The following is a 27,670-nucleotide window of genomic DNA, read 5'->3' as shown; positions in this document are numbered from 1 at the left end:
GCTGAAGTAGTAACTAATTGGCATGTTTTGTTTACGTGACAAACCTTACTAATTGGCTGTGTCGGGTGGTGGCGGGCTTAACCGACACATTTATATTGCATCGATCCAACCCAAAAAAGCTATATTATGAAAAAAATTAGTTGGGTAAAATATTTTTTTAATAAAAGAAAAGGTTTTTCCCCTTTTTTTCTGGCAACAAAACTGAAGCTTTTTCCTACAAGGAATAATGTCTTTTTTGGGTGAGGCTACTTATTTACCTGGCCCGTTTTTGGCGGTATAACCCCTATTTGTGTTTATTTGTATACCAGGCTAAGGCCCACTGAGCTGTGTAGCTCTTTATCAGAAGCTACCTGGCCACAAGTGATAGCTCAACGAAGAGACTTGTCATCATGTGGAGATTTATCGCAGCCAAATACTCGAAAAGCATGATTTTTATATGTGGAGGGAAAAACCAGAGCACCCGGAAAAAAAAAAGAGACATGCAAACTCCAAATATATAATAGAGGTCTTTTTGGGTTATATCACGTAAATATAAATATAAGAATAGCTTTTTCCACTTTTTTTTGGCAACAAAACTGAAACCTTTTTTACGGGGAATCATGTCTGCATTAACCACGATACTTGTGGTCAAAATTAAACAAAAAACACACTGATAATATGATGCATTGTCCTTGAAACTGATTGGTCCACACCAGAGACAGCTTTCTTTTGAGCCTCGTCTCAAAAGGTGTTAGACCAGAGGACGCCAAAAGGCTTAATATTGTGCTTTTTACACTAAAATGGTTTTCTTTTTCATTTATCGCTTGTAAATGTCACAAATACGTGTCCGCCAGTCACTGTGGGTCATGCTTTCTCCGTGCAGCCAGCGACCCATAGAGATCCCTTCCCTGTGACCCTGGCCACCCAGGCGCTAAATGGCCACGTCGCCCGCCTCTTGTTATTTATATAACAGGTAGCCAGCGTCCTGTTCTCGGTGACGTGTGCGTGTGTGCGTGTATGCGTGTGTGCGTGTGTGTGTTGACGTGAGCTCAGTGGCAGCGGTGTTACGTGGCCTCTGCACAAAGCCGGATATCGCGTTTATGTGATTTATTTATTTTTGTTTTGGCTATCGCCATCGAACAAAGACAGTCACCGCATCGCGCGCTTACTGATGCACATCTGCCGCCGTCTGGAACGCTCTTCCGATATTAGGAAGCCAATGGAGCTATTGAAAACATAATTTTTAGGATTGTTTAGTTTGCTCTTCCCCCGCACCTCCGATTCGCACGGTTGGCTACGTACGGTGCGAAAGAAATTCAACGTACATACGAAGTCAGCGGCACACTCTTGCCAGCTCCCCCTCGGTGCGCACTAGGGTAAGATTGTGTGGTGTGAAACCAGTATCTGTGTGGGCATTTGGAGCGTGCTGTACGTCTATGGTGCCTGCAGCGCAACATCTGGAATGACTGTGACTGCTGTCATGTGAATGTTGTTGTTGTTGTTGTTTGTTGCTGTCTGGGCAGCAGTGGCGCAGCGGTTAGCATGCGACCCAAGTTGCACGGCCAGTAAAAAATTCCGATTGGGCCCTCGACGTCCCGTTGGTCGACTCAGCCTTAAAGGGGAGACAGAGCGGCCGGTGCTGGTCGTGCAAGCTCTCTGTGCGCCGTGTTTGCCTTTGTAGGTACAGGGGGGGTCCGCCGATATACGTCGGGGTTAGGGACCGGGAAGTTGCGACTTATAACGAAGCGATGCATCACGTGGGATTTTCCTCCCATAAGATTAATGGGAAATGGGGGGGCAGGTTTTGGGGATGATCGGGACCGTAAGAGGCTAAACATTGCCCCTGCGACGCAAAGTGGGGCAGTGTCTCCCATAAGAAACAATGGAATTAGGTAGGGATAGGGACCATAACTTAGGGAATGTTGAGTTTCATACCTAGCAACCACAATATTATTGTACATTTACAGAAAACCTGGTACTGTGCATGTACATGTACAGTACCTGCATTATAATGTACAACACAATGTAAACATTTGTTTTATATATATTTTATTATTTTATTGTTTCCCTTCAACGTGACTTTACCGAAAGAGCTAAGAATATGAATATTTATAACCAGGTTGAAGAACCTTGAAACAGCATTCATACCTATCAAACATTTCACTGAAAACAATTTTCATGAATATTAAGAAAGAATCCCTGTACACTTAAAAAGTTTTCCTTTTTTTAATACGACACGTATTTGTGACATTTCCAAGCGATGAATAAAAAAGAAAACCATTTTAGTGTAAAAAGCACAATCTCAAGCGGCATTTAAAAAATATTTTACCTTAACCTATCATTTTTACGATCTTATCTTGAGGAGTGGATGGGTTGTGTTTGCTTTGGAGGTGTTGGGAAGAGGATTAAACACCTTCAATTTTTTTTTTAAAAATGTCTGGAAACGTTTCTGCAGCGTCTACGTCGGCACTGGCCGACTTTCCCTGTATGTTTACGTTCTTTAAACTTTATCGTGCCTGAAATCTGTAGAACCGTCAACGCGCGACCTTGAATGGTTTCTCTTTCGCTGCTTCCTTCCTGTCCCAACTCCATATTCAAGTCCTCATACAGGCTTAGGGCCTTCTCCTGAATGAGATGCTAAGCTGATCGGCGTGTTCTTGTGCAGATCCTCAGATCCGTAAAGGCCGAGAAATTGTTCCACTTTTTCCGTGGCCACACTTCGTGCTTGAAAGCACGCTTGGCTTTAATTAAGAATTCATCAGCGTCCTTCACTATCGTACGCACACTCAAATTGTGCCCAATATCAACCGCGCGTTCACATTCTCTCCTTCGCTTTATCGCTACCATTTTAACATGGAGCGTGATACTGCTGCGCTTTTTCTTACGCTCATCACCTGCGCCGTCACTAAGCACGACGCTTGCTACTCATTGTTGAAGGGTTGCGACGATATTCTGCGACGAAGTTGACACGCCGATTACAATGAGCACCCGCTACGCAGCATGTGAGAGAGGACACGATGGGACTGAGAAGGTGGCGGGGCATGCGCTAAAGAGTAGTTGCACAGTCTGGCTGAACCGAGTCGAAAACGCGGTAACGACGTGTGCGTGCGGGGGACATTTTACGTTGGGTTCCTCAAAAAGTCAGCGACGTGAGTGCGAAACAACGTATATAAACAACGTCTATAAACAACGTCTATAAACAACGTCTATAAACAATGTATATATCGAGGAGATGTACATCGGGAGGGACCTCTCCCCCTGTACTTACAATTGGAACTTACCCTCAACAGTCCGTTAAGGCCTTTAATGGAGGATCATAGTCTTTGTTTTTGTGTTCTGTGCATGTTTCACCGCAGGTTCGTGTCGAGGGGATTCCTTTTCAAGCCGCCCGGCTGTGCTGTTCCCCGTGGTGTCGCCGGTATGTACAGGAGTCGCATTCGGTCTCCTCCTTTGCCCTGCTTACACCAATCACAGAATCCACAGGTCCCAGAACTTTTCTGTTGTTTCATGGAGAGCATAATTTAGTAGGTTCGCTGTTGGCACCGTTCTTATGGCGCAAGGCTGCTACCGCCACAATGGCTGTGTTGCACGCAAACTTCTGCAGAAGTTTTGCAACGGGGGGCGATTTACGTGTCATCTCAATTGAGTCATTTGCGGGCCATTTATCGAATTTGTCCAATTTAGGCCGCGATGCCCGGCATCTGTAACATCCACTTAGAAGCAGACAGCTCGTACGTAGTATTTTACAGTTGATGCGCAGCCGCATCCATAACTGGGGTAGCCTGCCAGATTCGGACTCCACTCCAAGATAATTTGGATTGTGTAGATTTCTCGTTGCAGGCTTTGATGGATTTCCCACAGAGGACGGAATGCCCTCCATTTGCAATAAACCACTCCTGTGACCATAGTTGTTCATGTTGTAGATCAAAAGTCAAAAGTGATTTTCTGATGAAATGAGCATTGTGGCGGTGCTCGTTTCTAGTTTACAGGCCTGAGGAAAGTGGAGGAAATTTCACGTTCCTTTGGCACGGGCAGGCCTATCCATAAGAAGACCAATAATAATGATGATGATTACAGTTCATAAGGGGCCTTTTTATAAAATCATCTCAAGGCGCTTAAGTGACACTCATTTGATCGACCCTGGAGCGATGATGGCAGAGTCAACCGCCAAACTGGAATTTAACTTACGACCTTTCGATTGCGAGCCACTTGCGACCACCGCCGCGCCACCTGGCCCGGTTATTGTCGACTCGTCATTGCGGAGAGGTTTCGTTGGTTGGCGCAAGTTCTGTAAGGGAGCACCTATGAAGGCCGGCACGGCACACGAGGGGGTGGGTGGCCAGCACCACGCCCGGCCGCCTTTGTCTCCCCAGTAGCGATGTTTACACACCGCACCAGGTACTCATTTGAGGCTGAGTAGGGAGGCCCAGGGCCGGTCCAGATAATTGTCACTGGCTTTGGCCGTGAGCGGGAATCGAACTCGGACCGCGGATTTGTAGCGTAGCACGCTAACCGCTACGCTTGCCACTCCCCACCATATACACGCAAGCACATGAAGTCACCCGCGCTCACTTATACGGCGTCAATTTCTCTAATGAAGATCGCACCTCGTCAAACACCCGCTAATAAACGACACCCGCTGATAAACGAAACGAAGCGGTGCACAGCAGCGGTTCGCATGGCCCAAGGTCGGTGCCTCACGCTCGTAGCTGCCACGTGGGGTGTTAGGGTCATTACGAGGGTCGCGTGGCTGTGGCGTCGCGGTCACCGGCAGCACCAAAGCCGTGCACCGTGCACCGTGCACCGTCCACCGTGCACCGTCCACCGTCCACCGTCCACTGTGCACCGTCCACCGTGCACCGTCCACCGTGCACCATGCACCGTGCACTGCACCGTCCACCGTCCACCGTGCACCGTCCACCCTGCACCGTTCACCGCCCCCCCTTTTTGCAGCGCTTTAGTAATCCAGTCCCTAGTGAGTGTTCATGCAGAATGCTGCACACTGGAAATGTGCGCTCTCTCCCATAAATTATCCTGAAAATTATTATGCAATCACATTACACGCTTTTTCAAAGGTTAAAGCGTCTGAATTTAAAGCTGTTCTACCCGTAAGAGGTAATTTTGCAAGATCGGCATACGGCAATATATTACGCCACATTTCTGTATGGGTTTTGGGATTAAGGTCGCCGTGTCTTGCATTTTTATTGAATATGACAAATCGACTGAATATTAATCGTAATCCAACATTTAAATACGAAGCATTTATGACCTTTGATGCCACGTAGCTTAATAGATTTGCGGTGTGCTCTACATGTTATCCCACATGCGAAACATAATCTCTGTCGGCGCGCGGTGCCGTTAATCCACGGCGCGTGCGTGGCGTTTTACTTGTTGCCAACTGAGGCGGTGGCCGTGGGAGGCGTTTGGTCACCGCGCGGCCACGCAACAACCCCCCCGCCCGTCATGAGACCAATCTTGACCAGGCGTGTCCGCCCGTGTGCCAGCGTGCTCGGTGTGGGCGCCCAAACAACAGGCACAGCCTGTGGAAACCCGTGCGGGGAAACTGGCACACACACGCGAGTGTGTGTGTGTAGAAGTCTGTGTGTGTGTGGGGAGCGGTAGTTTAGCGGTTAGCGCGCTGCGCTAAGAACCTGGCGGCCCGAATTTCATTCCCGCTCACGGCCAACACCGGTGACGATTATCTGAACCGGTCCTGGACCTCCCCCAGGTCGATTCGGCCTCAAACGAGTACCTGGTGCGATGTGTCAACATCGCCACTGGGGAGACAAAGGCGGCCGGTCGTGGTGCTGTCCACCCACCCCCTCGTGCGTCGTGCCGGCCTTCATAGTTACTCGCCAACAGCACTTGCCCCAACGTTATTCCTAATTGAGCGACGTGGTACCAACCACAAAATGACGAGTTGCATCGTTGTGGAGAATATCAAGTCGGTCAATTCGCAGACATACGCCTCCTTGCCATATTTGTCTCACCGCATTTTTTTTGTTTACATCCCATCGGCCGCACGGCCTTCCTTCAGGGAGTTGACTGCTTTGTTTTAAAAGCAATAGCCGCTGAAACAATTTCCTCAAACACGCTGGATGACAAACGCTCGCTGCGACGGGTGCCACCACACTCGTGTACGCGAGCCGTGACGAAACGCGTGGCCATGGCCGGAGATGTGAACATCCTCAACCATTTGTTTAGGCACACTAACTTGATTGCTGTTCAAGGAGAGGCGGCTTTAGGGAGTACGTGTGCACGACTATTTGAACAGAATTTGGCTTGCACGCAGAACACGCTTCGAAAAGCCCACTTAGAGCGCACAACTCGCCAATGTTTAACTTCAAAGCGGCAAGAGTTACTTTAAGACTTGTACCAAAGTGATATATTTTGATATGACTTGTAATTACCGCAGTGTATTCACCCGACACCCATGGTAACATAGCGTTAAAGATACATTGCAAACACTCATTGGAAATGTTCGAATTGGAATGTGGGACTCGTAAGAGGTGATACTCGGCCCCGCTGACGAAGGCTGTCTTAGACACGTGGCCTCGTGGTGATGGTGGTCATCCTGAGTCTTGTGATTTCCATGTGACCAGCGTGCGGAATACGACATGAGACAAGATGACAGGTTACCCAGACTCTTGGCTTGGGCGGATAACAAATTGCCTCGTACGGATCGCATCTCGGTCTAGCGAGATTGGGGCCTCGCTTTGTCGGTTACAAACAGCACACAGTAAGCATCACGTGGTCATTTACATGCGAAGGTCGGTGTGTTTGCTTTGCGTGCGGGCACGCAGTCTCTCGTCGATCGTGCGTGAATGTGATGAAGACGCACAATTTTTGTTTTTTTATCATGGAACCTTTTTGCCGGTATCAAAGTATGACAAATAATAATAAGAGATTTTACCCATTCTGGCAATACTACAGGAGGTGTTGAGATGTCCAAACACCAAATAGATATTGATGCGAGGAATCAAGTTACTGCATTAGCCACACACTACTTGTGGTGAACAAGTAATCAAGTTACTGCATTAGCCACACAGTACTTGTGGTGAACAAGGAATCAAGTTACTGCATTAGCCACACACAGTACTTGTGGTGAACAAGGAATCAAGTTACTGCATTAGCCACACACAGTACTTGTGGTGAACAAGGAATCAAGTTACTGCATTAGCCACACACAGTACTTGTGGTGAACAAGGAATCAAGTTACTGCATTAGCCACACACAGTGCTTGTGGTGAACAAGGAATCAAGTTACTGCATTAGCCACACACAGTACTTGTGGTGAACAAGGAATCAAGTTACTGCATTAGCCACACACAGTACTTGTGGTGAACAAGGAATCAAGTTACTGCATTAGCCACACACAGTACTTGTGGTGAACAAGGAATCAAGTTACTGCATTAGCCACACACAGTACTTGTGGTGAACAAGGAATCAAGTTACTGCATTAGCCACACACAGTACTTGTGGTGGACATGGAATCAAGTTACTGCATTAGCCACACACAGTACTTATGGTGAACATGCTAACAAACGTGCTCTGATCATAATAGATGGGCATTGCCTTTGAAACTGATTTGCCTCCACCAGAAACAGCCTTCTTTAGGGCCTCGTGTCACCAGTGTCAGACCGGAGAACGCCAAAAGGTGAACAGCTATCAATGCTCTGATTGTGGCATCGTCTCTGTTCTGTTCGCCATTTGGCGTTCTCTGTTCTGACACTGGTGACACTAGGCCCTAAAGAAGGCTGTCTCTGGTGTAGGACCATCAATTTCAAAGACAATGCCCATATATTATGGTCAGAGCACGTTTGTTTGCATGTTCACCGCAAGTGCTGTGGTTAATGCAGACTTGATTCCTTGAAAAAGGTTTCCATTTGGTGTTTGAACATCTTAACACCTGTTGTTTTATTGCCAGAAAGGGTAAAGCCTCTTATTTTTCACACGAATTTTTCGTTAGCAAAAACCAAAACACATTTGTGCAGTAGGATTACGCTGGGGTAGCAGGTATTGTCTATTATAAGCACACAATAGCATTAGCACCCCGACTGAATGGTAATGCATTGGAAACGTACTTTACAATGTAGGATCTTGTTGTTGGTGTTTTGTGTGTTTGAAGGAGTTATATTTAATTGCACTCCTGCGGTTCGACTACAAATATTTGAGGTTGGGAGACCCTTGGGTTGCTTGTGACCCGTTCAGTATAGTTGAATAACCCCCCCCCCCCCCCAGTCCACCTATCTTATCGTCACACATCTTCCCAGCCTATCATCAGATTCATAGTCACCACCTCATCCGCCTCTACGTATTGTTCATTCCAGGAGGTGCCCTCTCCATTATTAGAGGGAAATTATGAAGTGAATGAGTGAGTGAGTGTTTCATGCCAGAATTCTCGGCCCAATCACAACCTTTCCCAATTAATGAATGGGGCGGAGGGGGGGGCATTGCGTGGGGCTAGGCATAATTAATTAAAACTTTAAACTATTTTTATTTTACCAGTTAAGGCCCACAGAACTATGTAGCTCTTTTTTTCAGAAGTGACCTGGTGACTAATAATTGCTCGACGAAGTGGCCTATCATGTGGAAATTTATAGCAGTCAAATTAAATGCTCTAAACGCGTAATGCTGATTCTACATATGGAGGGAAAAACCGGAGGACCCGGAGAAAAGTCCACGCGATCACGGGGCGAACACACGAACTTAACATGCAGAGCAAGCATTGGGGTCGGGATACAATCCACAACATCCTGTATACCAGGTGAGGTATTTAACATCTTGCCACCGAATGCATCGGGAGGGTGGGGCGGGGCTTTGGCATTATTCTGGGGAGTGGTGGGGTGGGTGAGCAGCAGGGGCTGAGTAGCTGTGGCAGAGCAGTGGCTTCAATTCATCGGCCCTGAGCCCTCGGTGGAAATTCCACATTCCTATGGTGAGGATGAGTCTGTGTCCATAGGACAACCCCTCTTGACTTCACCACAAAAGTGGCACCAATACTTTCTAGCCGAGAGGGACGGCGGGCCGAGTGAACCCCCGGCCAGGGTTTGAACTCTCGAATCTCCGCCTGCGAGCCGCTCACTTTACCGCCGAGCCACCCGGCTGGTTTCCATGCCTACGCTGTCGCCCAACTGTGTGGTGGTGGTGCTGGTGGTGGTGTGGGAAAACCACTCCGAAAATATCCAGGCTGGCTGTGTTGACCCCTTCCGTCGCACAAAGCTGCCACCGCCAATATGCTCGGCCTCGACGTGAGAAATGTCAGAAGCCAGCGGACCAAGCCGAGGTGCTCCACGCTGTGCTCCTCACTCTGCTACACGCTCTGCTCCACTCTGTGCTCCACGCTGTGCTCCACGCTGTGCTTCACGCTCTGCTCCACATTGTGCTTCACGCTCTGCTCCACGTTGTGCTCCACGCTCTGCTACACCCTGTGCTCCACACTCTGCTACACCCTGTGCTCCACACTCTGCTACACCCTGTGCTCCACGCTCTGCTACACCCTGTGCTCCACGCTCTGCTCCACTCTGTGCGCCACGCTCTGCTACACCCTGTGCTCCACACTCTGCTACACCCTGTGCTCCACACTCTGCTACACCCTGTGCTCCACGCTCTGCTCCACTCTGTGCTCCACGCTGTGCTCCACTCTGTGCTCCACGCTGTGCTCCACTCTGTGCTCCACGCTGTGCTCCACTCTGTGCTCCACTCTGTGCTCCACGCTGTGCTCCACTCTGTGCTCCACGCTGTGCTCCACTCTGTGCCCCACGCTGTGCTTCACTCTGTGCTCCACGCTGTGCTTCACTCTGTGCTTCACTCTGTGCTTCACTGTGCTCCACGCTGTGCTCCACTCTGTGCTCCACTCTGTGCTCCACGCTGTGCTCCACTCTGTGCTCCACGCTGTGCTCCACGCTGTGCTCCACGCTGTGCTCCACTCTGTGCTTCACTGTGCTTCACTCTGTGCTTCACTGTGCTCCACGCTGTGCTCCACTCTCTGCTCCACGCTGTGCTCCACTCTCTGCTCCACGCTGTGCTCCACTCTGTGCTCCACGCTGTGCTCCACTCTCTGCTCCACGCTGTGCTCCACTCTGTGCTCCACGCTCTGCTCCACGCTCTGTTTCTCGGTGTGTTCGGCGGGTGGGCATGACGCGGGTGTGCCCAGTGTTTACACCGAGGCTTTCATGACTGATGTTATGATTCAGTGTCAGATGTTATTGTTATTTCCTCATGATGTTACTAAAGTATTATGAATCCACTTATTTTAGTAAACTTTCATAATACTGGTCAGATATTATAATTATTTCCTCCAGATTAATACTAAAATGAAAGTGTATTAAAATACGTTCGTGATATCACGAGCAGGGCCACCCTGGAATAAGTTTAGACGTAAATTATTGTTATTATTTTAAGGGCAATTAAGTATTCTCAAAAAATAATACAAGTTATGTTTTACAATTGTGGTTTCATTCCAGAAGTGATAATTTAAAACTAAAATTTGTTTTATCCGAAAGAAAGCCACCTGCAAATGACTGAAGGCTGCCACCGCTCCCATGATTCCCAGAAGGGCGCCGTAAGCCAATGGGATGTGAAGAAAATTACGTCGCATGGAGGGACACGATTGGGATTTCTCCATGTATCATCTTGTTTTTTGTTCTTCTCTGTACGGTCTCTGTACACTCTCTATACACTCTCTGTATACTCTCTGTACGCTCTCTGTATACTTCTCTGTATATTCTCCCCGCCCATCTCCGTGTGTGATTGCGCTCGCCTACCGGGACACCGCTCCGTCACGTGACCCTAGCGGTGTGCCAAGTTCGCGCCATTCAGACACGTGGATCGCTTCCCGCAGCAGCTGTGGGCCGACTACGGCGCGGTGTGAGGTGAAGGTGAGCACCGGCCGGTCCTCCGCGATGGCTTTGAAGCCTTTTGCCTCGAATTGGATGAGAAGGGGGTGGAGGGCGGCTTTGGTTGAAACCCTCTGTGGATTGGGGAGGGATTCAGACGGCAGTTCCCGGCAAAATGCGTGACCTCGTGCCACGTCCGTCGGATTCCGTTTAGTAGCTTGAAGGAGATTTAGGTAGTTAGCGTTTTAGTCCCGGTTGCCGTTGGTGTGCATCTGCCATACGCATTTGGAAGGTGGGGAATTTAAATCCCAAGTTGGGGTTTGACTGAGCCTATCGCCCCCTCTCTAAGGTTGATAAAATTAGTACCACTTTGTGGGAAGCGAGTTGTTATCCTCGGGAAAGACTGCCTCCAACATGGGACTGTGGAATTTCCAGCATTGGCTCCTGCCAATGGAAATGAATGCTGTCTAACTGCTGCGTTGATCAGGAAGAAAGTTTGACCTGGTATTATTGCACAAATTTAATCTGCGATTATTACAAAAATGAATCATTCAGAAATTAAACCATAAAAGTTTCACCTGAGCAGTCCTTGGAGATGAAACACCTCATTTGCAAAGGGTACATAGCGAACATATAATTACAGGTATGTTAAATTTGAAATGCATCGCCAACACTGTTTGGATTTATACAATGAATATCACACCCAGTCACACATGTAAACATACAAATAGATAAACGGCGCACGCCGCCGCCGCCGCTTGACGTAGAATGTCCGTCCCCTCGCCGTGAGAGTCGCGGTCGCCGTGTGAGGGAGTTTTAACGAAGGACGTGAACGTGTCGGGACTTGGCGGGACACCGCCGCCGTGAGCCCGGGAGAGCGTGGCGTGCCCACGCCGCGGCTGTTGTGTCGGGAACGAGGGAGAGCAGCGTGCACGCTCGGGGTTTCACCCTAAAAGCAGCGGCTCCTGCCGCTGGGCTGGGGCCAACCCTGCCTGGACGTAGGCCCGGTCCAGTTGGCCCACCGTCCCTGTGAATCAACTGTGCCGCTCGCATCGCGGGCAAGTGTTGGTTTTGGACCACGAGCACGCTTGGACGCTTCCTCCAGCCTGCAGCGAGCGGTCGTACCCAGCGGTGTACACCCGCCGGTACGTGACGCCGCAGCACGAGAGCCGACACGACTACCGGCACTTTACACACCGGCTCCCTTTCCTGTACCGTGATGATTCTCCAGAGGGGGAACGACGTCAGAGAAACCGGGTGGCTGCTGCTGCTGCTGAACCCGGTTTGTTTGCCTCGGCTGGGGAGCGGTGTGGTGGCTGTTTGGCTGTGGGGACGGCAGCTGACATGAAAACACGACAGACTGTAAATGTAGCTTTCACTCCGAGGGTCGTGCCTTGTAGCAAGAAGGGGCCCAGGGTGTGATTCACAACTTGGGTGCCTTGGTGTGTCAAGTTTATACGTTCTCCATTTTTCTGCACGGGGTTTCTCCTGGCCTCTTCCGTAGCAATTAAAAAAAAAAGAATCCATAAGGCGTGACTGGTATTGGCCAAACATCGCCATTGCTGACAAAATACTTGCAAATTACTCAGTTGGGATCGCACACAGCAGCGGCAATAACATCGCGTATCTCACCCGAGTTTCAAGAATCTTGAAACTCGGGTGAGACACCGCTGGGCAAATAAAATAAAATGTTTTCGCTCCGGATGACCGCTGCAAAGTATTATCTGTATTTTGATTTATCGTGCCGATCTTAAAGGTGCATTGAAAAATGTGATACTCCGACTGATGCTCCTGTTGTTGTGGAGTGACTCATGCAGCCAGCTATGGCTCTATGTAGTTTGTTGTTAAAAATTCGGTCACAGTCCCTGTGATCACTGTTCCATTGCATTTATGGCTTTATTTTGGTGATTTCGAAAAGTTTTTTGGTTTGGCCATGTTTTTGTTTGTTGTAGTACGGAGTTAGACGGATGGCCTTAATCTTAGTTGTCTTGTGGTTGTTGTGGTTGTTGTTGTTTGACTTGCATCCCACTGGGATATTTTGCACACAGCGTTGGTGTACGGTGTTATTTCAGGAATATTTTGCTGTTTTTTTTTCCTGGATTTTCTGTTTGCACAGTCACACATAGTCACTTTAAGATGTTTTCTTGTTCGTTTTTTTGTTTGTTGCGGTTGCACCCGATTCGAGAGCCGAATGGCTCACAGGGCTATACCAAAATAAATGGAACTATGGAAATGGAACTATGGAATAATAAAATAACAACAGATGGAGGTACAGTGAGAGAATTATTCACTCCGAATGCTGCAGCAAAGGCAGTACGTGAAGCAGTGCCGCGTTGTTGCTATGGAGACCGGCTACACAATGTACGCCAATTAGAGTAATCTTAATGCTTAATTTGCATAATTAGCGTGCTAAACGGCACACTTGACGGGCGTGAATATCGCGCAGCCTGTGAAGCTGGTGGATTAATGTACCTTAATATTACATGACAGATTCTTTGGGTATTTCGGTAAAGTCACGTGGATAGGTACAAGTTAATAAAAATAATCAATATAAAATACGCAAAAAACTAGGACGATTCGATCACAACACAAGCGATCGTCATCAGGAGGAAAGAGGGGGAAAGCTACTGAATGCAGACTGTGTTATAGGGCGTGGTCCTAGTGATGTTAATGTGAGAGATTAGCGTGTTAATGTGCACGGGTGGCTATGTTAATGTAGAGATTAGCGTGTTAATGTGCACGGGTGGCTATGTTAATGTAGAGATTAGCATGTTAATGTGCGTGGGTGGATATGTTGATGTAGAGATTACCATGTTAATGTGCGTGGGTGGCTATGTTTACGTAGAGATTAGCGTGTTAATGTGCGTGGGTGGATATGTTAATGTAGAGATTAGCGTGTTAATGTGCGCGGGTGGATATGTTAATGTGGAGATTAGCGTGTTAATGTGCGTGGGTGGCTATGTTAATGTAGAGATTAGCGTGTTAATGTGCACAGATGGATATGTTAATGTAGAGATTAGCGTGTTAATGTGCGTGGGTGGATATGTTAATGTGAGAGTTTAGCGTGATGTTAATGGGAGATCGCAGAGCCACCGCGACGTAGAAGTCGGTGTCCTGGGGTGGCCACGTAGGCGCGATAAATTAAACCTGTTGATGTGAAATCGGGGAGCCGAAGCCACGGGGAAAAAATAAAAATAACATCGGAAGTTGGCAGGATGGGAACATCACAGCCAGTGATGACTTAAACTGGTTGATGACGTCTTTGCAAAGGTTGCTGAGTTTGTACCCATCCTCTCGGTTGAAATTGTGTCTGTGTCTATGGATGGCTTCATGAACGAATCTTTGTTGATGGCCAATGGGTTTACAAAGTACCTTCGTCTTAGAGAAATCAATTTCACGTGAGCCAACAGCATTAAAACAATGATCAGCCGCGGCCGACGTGTTTGTCCGACCGTGTTTAAAATCTTTTAAAAGCTTTCCCCCTCATTCCTCCTGATGGCGATCGCTTGTGTTGTGATCTAAACGTCGTAGTTTTTTGTTTAATTTATGTTGATTATTTTTATTGATTTGTACCTATCTACGTGACTTTACCGAAAGACCCAAAGAATATGAATTCCTGCAGTCACGAAAGCTTTAAGTCAAGATTCATTACGTGACATTATTATTTCATGATATATGTAGCTTTAATGTAAGTTAAACGTGAGTTTGGAGTAAGAAAAAGAGTTGTAAAAAAATAATCCTTTGACCAGCGCTCGCGGCATTATTGTCTGTAGCCACAGTCCAGGGCCGAGAGTGAGGTCATCACTATCGGGGTCACCTCGCGATGTTATTGTCTGTAGCCACAGTCCAGGGGCGAGAGTGAGGTCATCACTATCGGGGTCACCTCGCGATGTTATTGACTGTAGCCACGGTCCAGGGGCGAGAGTGAGGTCATCACTATCGGGGTCACATCGCGGCCTTATTGTCTGTAGCCACGGTCCAGGGGCGAGAGTGATGTCATCACTATCGGGGTCACCTCGCGATGTTATTGTCTGTAGCCACGGTCCAGGGGCGAGAGTGATGTCATCACTATCGGGGTCACCTCGCGATGTTATTGTCTGTAGCCACGGTCCAGGGATGAGAGTGATGTCATCACTATCGGGGTCACCTCGCGATGTTATTGTCTGTAGCCACAGTCCAGGGCCGAGAGTGATGTCATCACTATCGGGGTCACCTCGCGGCATTATTGTCTGTAACCACGGTCCAGGGGCGAGAGTGATGTCATCACTATCGGGGTCACCTCGCCGTGTTTCCCGTCCATCAATTACAAGGTCTACACCTGTCCTCCACCGGCTTGCTCTTTTTGTTGTGATTCCGCTTGTTTACTCAGGCGAGCCTCACTGAGTCTCAAGACTCTTTTTCAGGAGGGTCCTGCCAAGGCTTTGCTGTGGGGGGGGGGGGGGGGGGGGATGGTGGGGGATGCTGCTGCTGTGTATTCCCAATTGGAGTTATCTGAAAATAAATTTTCAGCTTGGGATGTGGCTTGGCCAATATCAGTTGCATTGTGTGGAGGAAAACCACGCAGGCACAGGGCGAGAACAAACTGCGCCTATTCCGGTGCCCGGGTAGGGAATCGAACCCAGGTGCTGCTCGGTGTGAAGCACGAGTTATTACCCACAGTCATCCGCTTCTGCCTCGACGTCTTGGCCTGTCTCCTCGCACATAGCCGGGTGCGAGTCTGTGCGAGTCTGTGTGTGCGTGTGTGCGAGTCTGTGTGTGCGTGTGTGCGTGGGGAGCGGTAGCGTAGCGGTTAGCCTGCTGGGCTGTGAACCCGGGGATCCCGAGCTCGATTCTCGCTTACGGCCAACACCAGTGACGATTATCTGAACCGGTCCTGGGCCTCCCCTAGGTCGACTCAGCCTCAAATGAATACCCAGTGCTGTGCGTGTAAACATCGCCACTCGGGAGACAAAGGCGGCCGGGCGTGGTGCAGGCCACCCAGCCCCTCGTGTGCCGGACCGGCCTTCATTGGTGCTCGCTAGCAGCACTTGCCACCAACATTGTGTTGAGGCTACACGGGGGGGGTGGAGGGGGATCTTTGTTTTTTGTGTGTGCGAATGTCGCGCGCCATCTCGGTCAACTCAGATCACCGGGGCTCCGTCCCAGACCCGAGCGCGCGTTGCTGTTCCGCGCGCAGGATGAGGCGCGGCGCCTACCGCCGCCTCCTCTCGGTAATTGGCGACGTCACGGCGCGCTGTCACGCCACCGCTTCGTTAACCCGCAAGCGACTCACCTTGCTGGTGACCCCCGTACACCGAAAGAGAAACAACATGCGATGTTAGCGTGATTCAAAAACTAATCTCGGGTGCGTTGGTGAGGTGAAGAGAGCTTTGCCCCGGGTGGTGCACAGCATCCTGATGGTTGTGGTGGTGGTTGTGATGATGGCGGTGGTGTTGGCGGCGGCGGTGGTGTTGGTGGTGGCGGCGGAAGCGCTGGATCTGGCCGCACGCAGGGGCTTTGTTGCTGTTTTGTTTGCAGGTGCGATTGTGGCATAAGTTATTTCTTTAATTACAGCCGGGGCCGCACGTTTTGATAATTGCATTTCTGCGCAAGCAAAAAACCACGATCGTATATATATTAATTGAGTTAACGGCTTAGTGTAAAATGTTAACAACAATAGCCGCTTAGAATTTTTGGCCTTTATTTACCACGAAGGGTTGCTGCAAATCCACGCGTGGGGAAGCGGCGCGACCGCGGCGAGTTCAGTAGAGTTTATTTATTTATTTTTGGTATAGCCCTGTGAGCCATCCGCCTCTTGAATCGGGTGCAACCACAACAAACAAAAAACACGAACAAGAAAAACATCTTAAAGTGACTTTGTGTGACTTTGTGCAAAACAGAAAATCCATGGACAAAAAAAGACAGCAAAAATATTCCTGAAAAAAGCACCGTACACCAACGCTGTGTGCAAAAAATCCCAGTGGGATGCAAGTCAAACAACAACAACCACAAGAAAACTTAGATTAAGGCCATCAGTCTAACTCCGTACTACAACAAAACAAACATGTCCAAACCAAAAAAACGTTTTCCAAATCACCAAAAAATAAAGCCATAATTGCAACGTAACAGTGATCACAAGGACTGTGACCGAATTTTTACAATAAACTACATAAATAACATGTACAATAACACCAAACCCTAGAGCCATAGCCGGCTGCATGAGTTACTCCACAACAAAAGAAGCATCAATCGGAGTATCACATTTTTCAATGCACCTTTAAGATCAGCACGCTAAATCAAAATACAGATAACACTTTGCAGTGTCATCCGGAGCGAAACATTTTATTTTATTTTACGCCAATGAATAGCAGTGGCAGCTAGGGGTGTACAACTCCTCTAGAGCAGTTTTGAGAGAAGATCTCATTGGTAGCGATTCAAGTTGCAGTTTATTGGCACCGCACCTCCAACCAGACGGCAGCCCGGACTCGTCCGGGCCACGGCCAACACCGGTGGCGAGCGATATCCGACATTGGTCCCGGGTGCCTGCGCGCACCTCCCTTGGACCATCGGTGGCCGGCATGGTGAAGTATGGTCAAACAACCCCCGTGACCGGCGACACGGTGCATTGGAAGCCCTTCAGCGGTGGATTTAGCAAAAGGCTTGTCGATAAATATTCCGCAGCACCGCCAGGTAGAGGAAGGTAAGGCCTTCCTGTGCAATCCCTGGTAGCCTGGCATTGGCTGGTCGGCATGGCAGTCCAGCTGCTTGCTCACGCCGTGTGTGAGATGATGAATAATTATGGGCACCTATGGAATAAAATTTTAAATTCTGTAAAACACGTAAGGGTAATGAATGTCAAATACGATACTTCTCTGCTTTTTAATAACGCACTGCCGAACTGTTTGCTCTGCACCGTGTCAATTGCCAGTGAGATTATATCCTGTATCATGTGCGTAGCTGGCTGGGCGGTTAGAGAGGCTGGCTCGCAATCGGAAGTTTGCAAGTTCAAATACTGGTTTGTGGTTGACTCAGCCTACCGTCCCTTCGGGGGTCTATAAAATGAGCACCACTTTGTGAGGAAGTCGTCAGCGGTTCTCTTATGGATAGACTGTTTGCACAGTCACATAGTCACTTTAAGATTTCGATTTAAAGCTTTCGTGACTGCAATGATTCATCTTCTTTGGTTCTTTCGGTAAAGTCACGTAGAATGAGAATAAAATAATAAATTGATAAAATAAAATAACACAATAATATTCTCACGACGTTTCGGCCACAACAAGTGATACAGGATATAATCTCACGGCCACAACAAGTGGCCGAAACGTCGTGAGAATATTATTGTGTTATTTTATTTTATCAATTTATTATTTTATTCTCATTCTACGTGACTTTACCGAAAGAACCAAAGAAGATGAATCACTTTAAGATGTTTTCTTGTTCATGTTTTTTGTTTGTTGCGGTTGCACCCGATTCAAGAGCCGAATGGCTCACAGGGCTATACCAAATAAATGAAACTGAAAAACTGAAACTGAAAACTGACTCACCCCCGCCTGAGTAAATAATGATTCCCCCCTCCCTGCCTCCCCACTGGCAAGGGAGATGAACATTACCTCCACTGCTCATTTGAACAAGAAATCCAATTGCTACAATCATGTTGCTACAATCAATGTGAGCTCCTTGGTGGGCCTGTGAGACGGCGTGCAGATGGCAGCTCGCTGAGCTGGTAGCTCGTGCGCAAGTTGTGACCTTCACAAGTTGTGACCTTCACAAGCTGTGACCTTCACAAGTTGTGACCTCCAATAAAATGACGCGGCGAGGGCAGCGAGCCGGTGAAGGCGTCGTCGTGCCCATGCTCCACGCGGTCTGCATTGGCCAGCCGAGCACCGGTTGGGGGTTTTTGTAAAATTCTGCGCACTGTTGTTGGAACTCTGTTACCCTCGGTAAAGCAAACAAAAACTGCTACGTCGGAAGCGATGTGTTTAATTCGCCCAATATTTATTCGGCGCATCAGTAACCCCGGTGTTGTTTCACTATTTCTCCTCCACGCCGTGTGGGTAGGCGCATGAAAAATTCACGTAATTTTGATTATCGATTAATGCCCGGCCTGTAGATGTTTTCTGTTGGAATGGTATCCTGCTGCGGAGGAAATGTGTCTGCGTGGGGCGACTTGGCATGCGAGCTTGTGAGGCAACAGCCCCTTGAACAAATTGCGCTCTCGTTAAAAATTGCGGTTCAGCCTGCCAGATTTCAGCCTCGGTTTAACACGGCCCAGTTTTTTTGCGAGCGTCGCGGCGCTCGCGTGGTGCTCTCGGGAAGCTGATTAAGAGCAGAGAGAGATCGCTCGGATAGCCGTGGCCAATTAGCCCCCCCCCACACCCATCGCCAGGAGGAGCGCTGTGGCTTGCAAGCACCGTTGGCTGTGTGCACATCTGTCCTGGCCACCCTCCAGCGTTAATTGGTTAACGGTTGCCACCGAAGCAGCGTGTGCGATTGTATATACTGTACTGTACGTTCCATAGGTTTTTCCTTGAAAAACACCCTGGCGCTTTTATGGACACCCTCCAGATATGTCGTTTAAAAAAAAAGGCATCTCCCCATGTGTGGCTCGGCAGAATAGGGCAGCGACTCCAGTGAATCGGTTCGATAAAACCTCCCGTGCGAAATTTGAAGTTGCGCGAGTTTATCGTACCGCTTAAGGAAAACGGTTTTGCCGGCTGGCTTCCTGCCTGGATCCCTGGCTTGGCCGGCTTGCGCGCAAGTGTGCGTGCGCGCGATGGTGATGCTGCCGCGGATGGGCGGACGGCAGGGTCACGTCCAAAGAACGTGTGTGCTGCTCGTGTTCAGTACAAAATAAAACGCCCGAAATTGGCAAGAATTGCATAAACGTAATTACCATTTGGTTTATTAATTGCATCTGGGTTAGTTAGCATTTCTGAATGCTGCGACTTTAACTTATTTTTTATGAATTGTTACTTTATGCGCACGACCATGCTCTTGAGCTGTTTTAGCGACGTTTTTTTTACATTAAACCAAGGGTATTCAGTGCCGCGCGCAGTTTAAATAACGTCAACTTCTCTCATCTCTTGACACGTCTTTATTTCCCAGACGTTTTAATCCCTCGCCGGTTTTTTTTAAACTAACCGGAACGTTATTGAAGATTCACGCTTTGCTCCCCTCGAACACAACACGATCGTTTTTTTGTTGAGGCTTTATTTCACTCGCTTGTCGCCTCGCGGGGCACATTCGGGCCCAACAGGGGGAAGCGTTTCATGAAGAGGAGAACAAAAAACAATCTGGAGGGGGGTGGGGGGTGGAAATGCGGGAGGGAGGGAGGGGTGAGCAAAGGTGCGGCGATAGCCAAACGCAGCAGTGCGCGAGTATGGCATGGGTAATATTAGCATGGGTAATATTAGTGCGGGGATATCCCTCGATTCACGAAAGGGGGGCTGCGTTCTTTGACAAACACACGTGCGTGAAAACGACATTTCGCGAAATCGGAAATAGCTTTTCCCGTTAATTGAATACTAAATTTGATTTCGTGTTTTGGACAGTCAATCCCACTCAACCCCGAACCTAAAAATATATGCACCCGTGTCACTGGTCGCAATACAAAAATAAGTACAAAGAACGTAAGTTATTAAAACGATTGAATAATAATGAATGAATCAACATTAACAACAGATCTTGCTGCGTGTGTGAATGACTGGCGAGGCGACGTGGAGGCGTTAACGTTGCCACTGCAGGGACACCGTGGCGCCATCGTGGACGGATGACAACGCTTCTCGTTTGATGATCCTACGGCGCGCGTGGCCACAGTGAATGTTCGTGATAACACGGGAATTCGATTTTTTTTAAATCGAAAAGTGTCCATAATCTGTCAGTTGAGTCCACGTGAAATTTCGCACGCCGAACATTCGTAGTTTGAGGAATACTTGTGCAAGAATTCAGAGTGTTAAACTCGCAAAAGTTGGTGAAGGTGCCACTTTTAACCGATACGGGAAGCCCTACGCCGTGATTGCCACCTCCGCGGTGGGCGCTCCGCAATGCCACGGGAAGTTCCTCTTTGCAGGACTGTCGGTGGAAGTGTGCGAAAAAAAGAGCTTCACAGCTAATCGGATTCCTCCGGGATGAATAAAGAATCTGAGAGATGAAAGATGATGTTCCAGATGCTACGTTTATTTTTTTTTTATAAAACGGCATCACCATAAATATATGCCCACAGAAATATTGCATGGAAGCCCACCGCTGTCTTGGAGAATTCTGGGTAATTACTAAAATAAATCAACGTCCGTTCCATGTGGGAATACGATACTTGCGATCTATCAGCCTATTGGGTTTCCACACTCGCGGTCCGCACATTTGCATATAAAGTGTCGTAGGAGTGTCGGCATTTTGAGTTATTAGAATTCCCTAATTGTTTGCATTATCTCTGCTCGGTTTTATTGTTTGAGTAATTGACTTGAGTTCAAAGAGACCGGGCGCTCCGAGTCAGCCAACAGAGAGCCTACCCTTGGGTTATCTAAATAAATAAATAGACAAATAATTCGCCTCCTTCCCGCATCTGCCCCTCCAGATACATTTTTTTTTAAAGTACTTTGTTTTGTTCGGCATCCCATCAGCCGCCGCAGCCTTCTGCCGCGAGTGCGTGCTTTCAGCAGCATCTGTCCAACAGGCCGCTGCGCACGCGGTGCCTCGCCGGCGGCCGACGGGCTCGCTTTCTGCCGTCGCCGGTGAGCTTGCCCTGCGCTGATAGGCGAAGACCGCGGGCTGACGGCGCCCACTCTGCTGCACGCCCGGGGCGGCTCGGCGAACGCGCGGCCTGCGTGAGCGATGCTCCTGCTCCTCCCCCCACCCCCGCGCTAACAGGGCTGCCGTTGTCGCGCGGTTATCGTGCTCGCGGGCCGGCGGGCGGATGGTGTCCGCGGAGGGCGTCGGGGGTGCGCGCGTCAGCGTCACGTGCCCCCCGTTGGTGTTGCGAGCGCGCATCTTCACGGGGGATCTGCGTGTCGGTGCAGCATGCACGTGCCAAGAGGCTCGCGCGCGCGAGAGGTGTTGGCAGTGCCGAACGTTTTGGGCGTGTGGAGGTGGGCGAGGGGGGTGGGGGGGAATCGGGGAGCGCTTATTAGTGTGGGCAGCAGGCTGTGTGTGTGTTTGAGTAATCCCCATTAGTGGGGGGGGGGGGTGGTGCACGCAGTAATGTGAAGGGCAGATTTATGTTAACTAATGGAGGGCACGTGTCAACGGGGGGTGCGATTGTTAATGGTAGGTATGTTTGGTAATGGGTGGCGCGAGCGAGTGGAGGGACCCTTGTTAATTACAGATATGCGTGGTCATGGTTGGGGCAGAGACGCTGTTTAATAGGATTGGGTGTTAATGGGCGGGGTCAGGTGTGCTGTTGTGGCGGTGCTCTAATGCGCGACGTGTTCGTACGATGGGCAGCGTGGCCTTCGCTAACCAGCAGCCACACTATGCTGTGGGATGTTTCTGATTTTTGACGCAATGCAAACTTATTTATTTAATATTTCACCTGGAAAATCCCTTGGGATTAAACATTACGATTGATTGCATGGGCGTCCAGGATGACCAACTGGCAGCAGAACGCACGCCTGTCCCTTTAAGCCCCTCGTCTGAGACATCGCAAAGCGCCTCGCAGCGCCACCGTGCCCCCCTCTGCCCGTGCCCCCCTTTCCCTGTGCCTCCTTCTGCCCGTTCCCTCGCAGCGCCACCGTGCCCCCCTCTGCCCATCCCCCCCCCCTCTGCCCGTGCCCTCGAGGCTGCCCCTTGGCCCAGACGGCAGTTGCTCCGCCGAGTCTACTCCGTCGCGTTGTCAGTGACCTCGTCGAAGTTGTTTAACGAAGCGAGAACTTGAGGATAGAGGCTCCTCTGCAAGAGCGACGCTCGTACCAGGAATGCAGTGAGATACGCCATTGCACTTGCAGTGCTGCATAGGAAACCGTATGAATAAGAATCGTCTCTCGTGGTTAGCGTGATTATTAACGCAGGTTTGATGTTTTCAAATTCAGGATTTGGGCCATGGCATTGTGCACACGCGACGGGCTGCATCTCAACCAGGTGGCTTTTTTGCATGGCTATACGTAAACCTGTGAAGAAAATCAAATTCGCTGTACCACCAGAACACGTTCTTCGAGCCCGGAGGAAGTCATTCTCAATTAATGCGTAACTCGGCACTTGCTTGAATCGAGGGTCTCCGGTGATGCTGCCTCGGTTGCCTGAAATGGATCTTGGCCCCTTGAGAGACACCCAATCCCAGACTTAAGCCAGGGAGTCAGAGATATTGGCAGAGTCCCTTGGCACTCGTATTGTGGGCAGGAGTGAAGATGGTGGATTTCTTTTGCACGTTGGTCACCGACACGCTTCGATCGGATCCTATTGAAAGCCGCCCTGCGCCGGACACCCAGAAACCCATCCCTTGATGAATGATTTAACTCTTAGTGCCCGGGCGGGGGCTCCGCCCCTCCCTCCCACCCGAGGTAACTCTAACCCTCCAGACCAGCTGGAGGGAGAGGTGGCTGGAGGAGGAGACGTCCTGGTTCGTTGCGACCACAAGGCGGCGGTGGCCACGGTGAACGGACGGGGCTCCACGAGGCGTGACGGGTCGATGCGGGAAGCGACCCGCCTCCTGACGTGGGTGGACAGCAACCGGGGTGATGCCGGAAGGGAGAGTCGAAGTGCGGGTTGGCTGCGTCGGGAGACCGAAAACACCTTGCGAGTGGCCGACGCACCCCCGAGGTCTTCCGTCCGGTCGGTGGAAGCGTGGAAGCTTCTACAGCCAAAAGGGAGTGCGGTGCCAAGGCCTCCGGGCCCTGAACGTGACAACGTAGGAATTGAGAGGGCCAGGTTTTCAAATCTAGGCTTAGACTCCTTCTGAATTCCAGGAGACAGTCCACGTGTCGTGTCTTTCACTTCCCACGGGAAGGAGTTCCGAGCGTGGCGCCCTTCAGAGGAGATGGACCCAGAGTGTGGAGCTCCACGTTCCCGGTGGAGGCCCTTTCCTAGAAGCGTTGCCTCTGGCGGCGCTAACGGTCCGGACGTCGGCCATCTCAGCCGTCCACGAGGGGTTGGGGGGTCATTCCATGGGGTCAGCCAAGACACTCTCGAGGCTCTTAAGGGCTATGAGACAGAGGAGAGACCTCCAATAAGGACAGTTGTGGCACCATGGAATTTCCGTCTGGTGCTTAATGGTCTTTGTGGGCCCTCTTTGTGGCATTAAGCGATGTGTCCGGATCGTTAACTGGCAATCAACACGGTGCTCTTGCTGGCGATTACGTTGGCTACGCGCGTCAGCGCGCTCCAGGTCCTCGCGGCGATCACCAGGATGTGTGCCGTAGCTATTCTCCCGAGTTCGTCGTAATTCGGGAGATGGCGTAATCGCCCTTCTGCCCGGCACCGTTGCGCGCACCGGCGGAGGCCAGACTCAACAGGCTTGCCCCCCCCCCCCCGTGAGAGCGATGGCTCTGTAGCTGGCGGCGCGGCTGTTCGTGCCATCGAGTCAGCAGAGGAGAGGCGGCGAGGCAGTGAGTGGCCTCCTGGACGCGGGAGTGCTTCCCGTGCGCGAGACACCATCGGAGCAAAGCAATTACGCCGAGGCAGGCATCCTTCCTCCCCTGTTCAGCCCGGAGTATCGGCAGGAAACGCACCGGGAGTAATTGGTCATCGCACGGCCGCTGTTGCCGCGAGAGCGGCGAGGCATGCCGTTTGGCGTTGCTCACCTTCCGTGAGCGGCGATTACTTTTTGAGGCCACGTCTCAGCTTGGAAATGTCCCCCACGTGCCACTCGCCGTGGCTCGAGCCAGCCCAGTCTCACGCTTTGTCGCCGCCATAAAGCATCCCACCGCTCTAGGTTTTCGCCAGAACCGTCGCAGCACCCTGCGAGATCGCGTTTAGTTGACGGCGGGATGTCATTGCGACGGTGGTCGCACGAGCGTGAGCGACGCGATGGCGCCGGCCCCCCCCCCCGCGACGTGATGCAGCAACTTTGGCCCCGGCTCTGGCACCGGCAGTGGCCGGAGTGACGGCAGCGCCATGAGCGTGGTGGTGCCGGAGCCGCTTGCCGATCCCAGGGAACTCGGCGCCATGAAATCGGCTTTCACCAGAAAATTGCCAAGTGTGGCTTTTTAGTGGCTCTGTCTGTGAGAGTGGGACAGTCATTGGATTTGGTGGTTTTGTACATGTCACATGTCTCTGGCTATTGGAAGGAGAGTGCTGCTGTGTGTTTATTGTGAGGGTTTTATTCTTATTTTAAAACGACTTGCTGTCGCCACACTCCTATGTGCTTCACGCATCATCGCACACCAAGAGGGCACGGACATTCTCAATTTTTCTCTGCCTCCTTCGCTTATGCAGCAACGACAATGAAACGAGGTTTCTCCACCGCACGCAAAAATACCCTGAAGAAGCGGTGGACAGGGCCTACCAGCATGCCCGCCCCTGGCTGGACCCTGCAAGCACCCTTGCGACCGGTCAACCGAGAGACGCGGCGCAGAGCGTGCCGGTTGTGCGAACCCACGACCTTTCGAGCCCGCTTGTCAAAAATAAATCATCCCTCGCAACTTTCCTGTCACTCAGGAGCACCATCGCTCTTAAGGAACTGCCTCGATGTGCAGTTCGGCACAGACGCAAACCCTCGGGGATCTGCCACTGCACGGTTGCCTGCCAGAGGCCGGCAACGGTGGGCCGCGTGCCACGTGGTGCCTCGCCACGCCATCGTTTGTGACCCGCCACCTCAACCCGCGTCTGATTTTCTTTGTGATGCACTCAGACGCTGCGGCCTCCACGACGTTGGGGGGGGGGGGGGGGGGGACCGGTCAGTGCCTTTGTGAGTCCTCCCGCCAGCTTGCCGTGCAGACGTCTGTTTAAAAACACCTCGTCGCGAAACATTTCAAAATGTAATTCTCGTCAGGCCCCGTGCTGTGAAGTGCAGTCTGCAACTCTTATTATCCACTCTGCCGATCGCCTCTATTATTTATGTGCTGTGAAGAAGCACCATTACCCAAAATGTCAACTCTTATATATTTTTCCATTTAAAGCTGCAGTGTTATTGACGAATGTGTTACCTTTTTTCCGTAGTGTAATGTACGCTATGTAACCTGCATATAGATATCTAAAGGGTCCTTATCTATGCAATTTGGCGGTTCATTATAATGGCTCAAGCAATCCTGAGTGCTGTTGAGACACTGAATTTCGAAACCAGTCCAGACTGTTGCTTGTGTTGAACCAATGCTGCTGAAATGATGCAATCCTAGAAGCCCTTGTGACTGATGGGATGTGTTAAATGAATCTTGTTTTGTTTATGCGGAGGGAAAGCTGTGTGACGGAGGCCAACGTTCTGCCTGTTTGTTTTGTAAGGAATGGCGGCGCTGTTATTCCCCAGTGACGCCGCCTATATCACCGGTGACGCCGCCTGTATGTATTGCCAGTGACGCTGATCCAACACCGGTGACCAGAATCTAAACGATGAAGCGTCGGGGTGGCCCGAGCGTTTTGTGAGGCCGACCTTGAGAATGTAAAACAAGGGAACCCACGTGCCTCAATGTAATTACGTTATTATTATTCAGCATCTCGCGCCTACCGTGGCATGGTTCATCAGCAGGACACGTGGATAACGAATGAAAAATACTCGACTAGCGCCGAGAGATGTCCGCTTGGAATCCTATTGTAGAGCCCCCCCCCTTCCCGCTCCGATCGCAGAATGGCCCAAAGTGCAATTAAGGTATTCCTATCTGGTGCTCATCTGGCTCAGAGTAACAAATTACATAATAGGCCACACACACACGGCTGTAATTTGCAATGATTTATCTGTAATGTATTAACCGCACTGAGCTCTTTAACATTTTATTTTTCCATTTGTTGAATGTTCTGCGGGTCTTCGCAGTCCCTGTAATTTAACACATGAGATTTTGCAACCAATATTATTCATAATACGTGTTTTGGGTTAGATCGCGTAGATAGAAATGTGTTATTAACCCACCACCCGATCTGCCTTATGCTCACGAACCCGGTCCGAGACATGTCGGTTCGTTTCCCCAATGTAACTGCTTAGTTTCTAGACACCGGGGTATTGCATGTCAGGGATCACATCCCCCCGAGCACTCTCCTCAAAGGGGGGCAACGCAGGGGGTCGTTGAAGAAGTCCTCCCGGGGAGTCGTGCAAGAAGTCCTCACGGGGGGTCGTGCAGGAAGGCCCCCCCGCGTTTGTTCACGTCAACATTCCCTTTTCGTGATGGAAAAGGGAATGTTGACGTGGACGGCCACCGATTGCGAGGAATCCTTGACATTGAAATTCACGTTCCTGGCTTTAGGAGCCGCCGGTGCTGCTGGCGCAGGCTGGAGTGGCTGCATGTGCCGGGGGTCTTACCACAAGCGGAGTTTTACTTCTGTATTGGCCATTGTTCAGAGGGTGTGGAGAGTGTGACGCGGTTTGACGGGCGGCAGGGTGACACAACGACAACGCTCGTGCCCCCGCAGCAAGAAGTTCTGGGGTTCGATTCCTGACTGGGGCGCCTTTGTGCCGAGTTCTCTCTCCCTGTTCCGCGTGGGTGTCCTCTTTTGTTCTCCGGTGTCCTCCCACAGATGAAAACAACGCAATGTAACCCCGGTATGGGCCACACCTCCCAATGCTGAAAAATTACCTGCATGTTACTCAGTTGGGGTGAAACATAGCAACATTGCCCCCCTCCCTCCCTCCTCCTGCGATACATTGACAGGGTCCTCCTGCAAAAAGAGTCTTGGGACTCGGTGAGACTTACTCTTTGGTTATATTGGGTAAAGTCACGTAGGTGAAAATAAAATAACAAAAAAATCACAAGTGAGAGACTGTCCTGGGTGAACACCGCCAAGCAGTGATAACGCGCTTCT

The 27,670-nt window shown here is 50.2% G+C and overlaps 1 protein-coding gene across 1 annotated transcript in view; it reads left to right on the top strand.

Annotated features, from left to right (window-relative positions):
• ODF1 (outer dense fiber of sperm tails 1) overlaps nt 1-27,670 on the top strand; it is a 350,860-nt gene that overhangs the window by 136,856 nt on the left and 186,334 nt on the right. Inside the window, exons 5-6 of the mRNA XM_076071399.1 lie at nt 3,336-3,397; nt 10,774-10,858. Of these exons, the coding sequence (XP_075927514.1) occupies nt 3,336-3,397; nt 10,774-10,858 (147 nt within the window). The remainder of the gene's footprint in view (nt 1-3,335; nt 3,398-10,773; nt 10,859-27,670) is intronic.

This window comes from Petromyzon marinus, chromosome 33 (genome assembly GCF_048934315.1).
Source record: "Petromyzon marinus isolate PM22_M1 ecotype Great Lakes invasive population chromosome 33, UKy_Petmar_22M1.pri1.0, whole genome shotgun sequence".
NCBI classification, from domain to species: domain Eukaryota; kingdom Metazoa; phylum Chordata; class Hyperoartia; order Petromyzontiformes; family Petromyzontidae; genus Petromyzon; species Petromyzon marinus.
Note: the sequence above shows the minus strand (reverse complement) of the source record. Positions and strands in the feature narration are given on the sequence as shown.